Source organism: Oncorhynchus kisutch, linkage group LG22, assembly GCF_002021735.2.
Source record: "Oncorhynchus kisutch isolate 150728-3 linkage group LG22, Okis_V2, whole genome shotgun sequence".
Lineage (NCBI taxonomy): Eukaryota > Metazoa > Chordata > Actinopteri > Salmoniformes > Salmonidae > Oncorhynchus > Oncorhynchus kisutch.
In genome coordinates, this window is record NC_034195.2 from 33,414,805 (window position 1) to 33,419,891 (window position 5,087).

Sequence of the window (5,087 nt, forward strand, 5' to 3'; positions counted from 1 at the left end):
GGAATTGTGAAAAACTGAGTTTAAATGTATTTGGCTAAGGTTTATGTAAACGTCCGACTTCAACTGTGTACAGTATGCTCCACCATGCCAGTCTCAGGAATGGGGAAGCAATACTCACTCTAGCTGAACACTTCCCTCTTCCTGCTCGTTGGAAATGTTGTTTTGCCCTGGTCCGTGATGTGTCTCTTTGTAGGAGCAGGCCCCTGTGGCTCTGTGGTCGTGTGAAGGCCTCTGGATTGACACTGGGGAAGGATGTAGCTCCCTCATCCAGACGGTATAGTGCAGTTTTCACATCCCTATTCACACACACACACGCACGCTCACACGCACCCACATGCATGCACGCACGCACGCACGCACACGCACACACACGCACAAACCCACACGGATGTCAAGGGGCTATAATGAAGGTGACCTGTTTCTGTGTTACACAGGCCTTTGGTGGAGAATGGACTAGAGTCGATAGAGGTTTACTCAAGTGTGTGTTAGGGTTAAAGGATTATTTCAGAAATGTTTAGGAAAATCTCTTAGTTGAAATTGTCTTCTCACTTTAGCTTGTGATTAGCATTTGTCATACCAGGAAGTCAGTCTATTTCCACAAAGAAATGTATGAAAAATGCATGAATACCAGTAAGACAGTTTGGGCACTGGATTGGGGCCACTCTTTCAGTTTACCAGTTCCAGTATATCTAATTTCTTCGGCATTTTGCAGCACCGAGAGGAGTATTGTTGAGCAGACAATTAAGAGAGAAATTCTGTACCCCCAAGGCTCCTGTATTATAGGGAGCTTTGAGGGGGAAATCCACACTGCATCTCCTGGGAGACTGAGAACTTCAGAAACAACCACCTCTCTCTATTTTTCTCTCTCTGTTTCCCTATTTACCCTTCTGCCATTCTATATATCTGTACACCATTCTCTCTGTCTATGTCGGTCTATCTGTGTCTCTGATTCTCTGTCTCTGTCCCTCTCACTCTCCCTGTCTTCCCCTTCTCGGAATTGTGTTCCATTATCAACACTATCTAAATCGACTGGTAAGAATCAGTATCTACTGTAACTCTGTAAAGTACCCCAGAGTATAGACTGAGTAAAGACCTCTGATACTTTATACATATAGGCTGTTTTCATTACTATCAGCACTGAGGATCATGAGGATCATAAACAGATGTACTGATCAGACCCACACTGTTTGGAGGTGGGTTTTGCATCACTAGTTGAAACTAGTTTCACCACCAGGTCCAGGTTTGACCAGTTCTGACTGCCAATCATAATAGACCAACACAACTAACTGTCGGTTATAGTTTCTGATATTGTTTTGATATAGGCCTACTGCACATTGGGAAACAACTATGAAGCACAGCTGATGTAAACACCTCATCCATATTCCCTATCATCACTTAATACATCGATCCCATACTAGCCTATTGTGTTCTTGTGGGTGCATTATTTTAACTCAGAGATCAAAAGCGTAACAGGCAAGTGGCCTATACAAGTACGTTTTTTTTGAGAAACCATAGCCCCAATCTTGAACGTTATCCTCTGCTGCTCTCTACTGGCCGAGTCTTGGGAAAGATAATAGGATTGTACAGCGTGATTATTTATTTTCACCGCCAGAGGTCACTACGTGTTCATTTTGATTCATTCCCGAAAGCAACTTGACAAGATATTCGACGAGATGTCTCGTTGAAAGTACTTTGAGATAACAGCACATGACACAGAGAAACGGAGAAGGCTATAGATTTAAATGTTAGACTATTTTTTGAAAAAAGCTCACTGAATAAACTTGTTTTGTAAGAGCGGGAAATGTTGCTAGTTATCCGAGCGCTAAAGTACAAAATGTTGAACATATGAAAGAATGAGAAAGAATTCTGTATATTGTCCTATTTAAACATTATATGGAGGATTAGTGTTGTGCAGCCGTTTGACCATAAATAACAGAAGGACTGTTACTGGAACGTGCTGTCCAATCGAATGTGGTGCTGAAAAAGACAATCCATCAACCACGTTGAAACTCGCCTAAAACGAAAACACAAACTTCAGTGTGGTACCTGAAGTTGTATATTTATTAATACTTCAATGTGCGTAATAACTGAATAATTAAATAGGCTTAGTTAGGCTATAACATATTATCCTAAACACCCAAATCCATGTATGGAATACACTTTTTTACGCATGACATTTGGGGCTTGCATTTAAGAGTTGGAATGGCACAGAATCCAACAGAAAATCAGCTGCCAATATATCCAAGCAGTAGATGCTTGTATATCTACGCAGACAATGTGCACCTATAGAGCACTAGTTTCGGGGGGTCATTACGCACGGCAGCGATATGCCATTTGCAGACATACCCACACGTCATAAACATTATGTTTACCTTAAATTAATCGTGTTTCTATGCTACTTCTATAATGGCCAATTATTCTATACAGAGACACGCTTGCCATTTATTTTCCTCTCTAAGGCTGTAACCTGGATACCGGAGAGAGAGTCTTTGGTATTTGGGATTTTAAAGAGTGAGAGGAGAGGGGTGGAGTGGGGGAAGACTGATAATTTGAAGACTTGCCAGGGGTATATTGTCAAATTCAAAAGGCATTTCAAAGAACCAAACCATTCCCCTTTCTTCATTCTCTCCTTTTTTCTAATTATTTCTCTCTATTTCTTTATTTTCTCCGGGTTGCAGTCCGTTTGAATCCACCAATGGGCTTTCAAGTTGGAGACATTGGAATGTAAATTAGCCCAGCGCGTGCTCCTGGCGCAGTGAAAGCTCTGGATTGTTTACTGAGCTCCCGGAGCCACGCGCCTGGCTCGCGGAGTCGGCTAGCAGATGAATCACACAGCAGCGGGCGGGGCCTCGCGGGGAAGCGTGCGTCTCCAACGGGTGGGGTGTGTGGGGCGCGTGTTGAAAAAGAGGAGTGCTGCCAAAGTTTGGGTCAGATCGGCTCTTGAAGTAAGCAAGCGCAGTCAAGAAAGACTTGGACACCAAATAGTCACAGCGCGCTTCAGCTATAGCCACAAGGCTCCCACGCGAAGAACACGAGAGCAGTGCTCTGCAAACCTCTGTCTATTTTTTTTATCTCTTCTTCCACGGACTGTCTTTCTGTGAGGCTGCGCTGTTGCAACCCACATCTGTCAGTAGCCCTGTCTCACCACCAACCAACATGGAGACTACCACCATCACCACCACGCAAATGGCGCAGAACGCATACACATTTGGACTGATGGAGAGGCGCACCACCATTACCTTGCACGCCCCAGCCCAGGAGTGCGCTCTCCCCAATGACACCATTGCAGCCGGTTACCAAAGCAAGACCACGGTGCTGAAAAGACAGCGCTCCAGCTCTCCGGAGCTCCTGCGCTGCAAGCGGCGGCTCAGCTTTAACGGACTCGGCTACTCCATCCCCCAGCAGCTGCCCGTAGCCGTGGCCCGGCGGAACGAGCGCGAGAGGAACCGGGTCAAACAAGTCAACATGGGCTTCCAGACGCTGCGTCAGCACGTGCCCAACGGGGCAGCCAACAAGAAGATGAGCAAAGTGGAGACGCTGCGGTCCGCCGTGGAATATATCCGAGCCCTGCAGCAGCTACTAGACGAGCATGATGCAGTGTCTGCCGCCTTCCAGTGCGGGGTGCCTTCCCCTACCATCTCCAACAGCTACTCGGCCGAGCCGGAGTCACCCCACTCCACCTGTTCCTCCGACGAGGGGAGCTATGAGCCCCTGAGCTCCGAGGAGCAGGAGCTGCTGGACTTTACCACCTGGTTCGACAGATACTGAGACACACCCAGGTCGCCTAATTGTCGTTACCACCCAACAGCACCCGTGTATAAACAGGAGCGTATTCAATCAAAAGGGACTCAAAGTTGAAAAGAATGACAAGTTATTTGATTCACTCTGCAGGCGAGACACCCGTGGACACACTCTTGGCACCGACTTTCTCTCTCTCTCCCATCGCCAGGCAGCGTCTGCAGGTACAAGGCAATGAAAGGGGAAAGTAACTCAGAGTTACGGTTGCTATGCTACAAGAGACAAGAGAGTCGAACTGCGCTTGGGTTCCCTTCGGAATAACAGGGTAGAGAGACTTTTCGCGCACTCATGGACAAAGCGTCGAAGGACGAAAGACTGCACTTCGGTGACGCGTGGAATTACGTCTTTATCGATGACTTCGAATACGAGCAATTAGTGAATGAAACAGCAGCTGTGGAGACTGCACAGTATTTCAGCGGAAGTGCATGGTTGTGGCTCCCAAGTACTTTGCTGTCATTGGCAGTTTCACATGAGAGCAAAACGGCCTATTTTAACTGCCTGCATCTGCTGGGAAGATTGTATCGAAGGTGTACTTTGGTGCCCATTGTCTGAAATTGAAATTCTTATTTGTTCAATAGCCTATGAATACTTATTTTTGTTAATTGAGATAAACTAAACAAAGTTCTGCAATAATGAACACTGCCACTTTGCTGACCGTGAGTGCGCATGAGATAGCCATGACTGGACCAGTGGACAGTTAAATTGGCAAGTATGTCTGTGTCAAGCCATTGGTCAGCAATAGACCTCTACAGCTTCCCGTGAAAGATTGAAGGGTTTTATGTGGGATGGAGACCTTTATCAATGCATGCACTTGCTCTCCGTTTCTCCTAGACTCATATGACTCAGATTTTAACAGATATATTTTGTGTAAACATTTTTTTATGAATAAAGATAACTATATTTATATAACATTGTGTGGTGTTGTTGCATTATTGTGTGGACACGGTTATTTTTAATCAGCTTTCTCAAATAGTAGGTAGCTTAGGCCTGACAGGCATGCTCACAAATAATAGGCTACCTGATTTGATTATTATGTAGGCACACCTGACATATAGGCTATTTCAAATCAAATCGTATTTGTCACATGCTTCGTAAACAACAGGTTTAGACTAACAGTGAAATTCTTACTTACGGCCCTTTTCCAACAATGCAGAGTTAAAGTTAAAGATGAAAAAATATTAAAATGAAAATAGAAAGTGACATGAGGAATAAGTACACAGTGAATAAGGAATAACAATAATGAGTAAAACACAACATACTCCTATATACAGGGAGTACCAGTACCAAGT

General features: G+C 44.9%; 1 protein-coding gene across 1 annotated transcript; it reads left to right on the plus strand.

Moving 5' to 3' along the window:
• Positions 1–2,022: 2,022 nt before the first annotated feature.
• LOC109867660 (achaete-scute homolog 1b-like) lies at positions 2,023–4,703 on the plus strand. Its single transcript, XM_020456917.2, has one exon. It carries the CDS (start codon positions 3,157–3,159, stop codon positions 3,766–3,768), a length of 612 nt encoding a protein of 203 aa, XP_020312506.1. The 5' UTR covers positions 2,023–3,156; the 3' UTR covers positions 3,769–4,703.
• Positions 4,704–5,087: the final 384 nt, after the last annotated feature.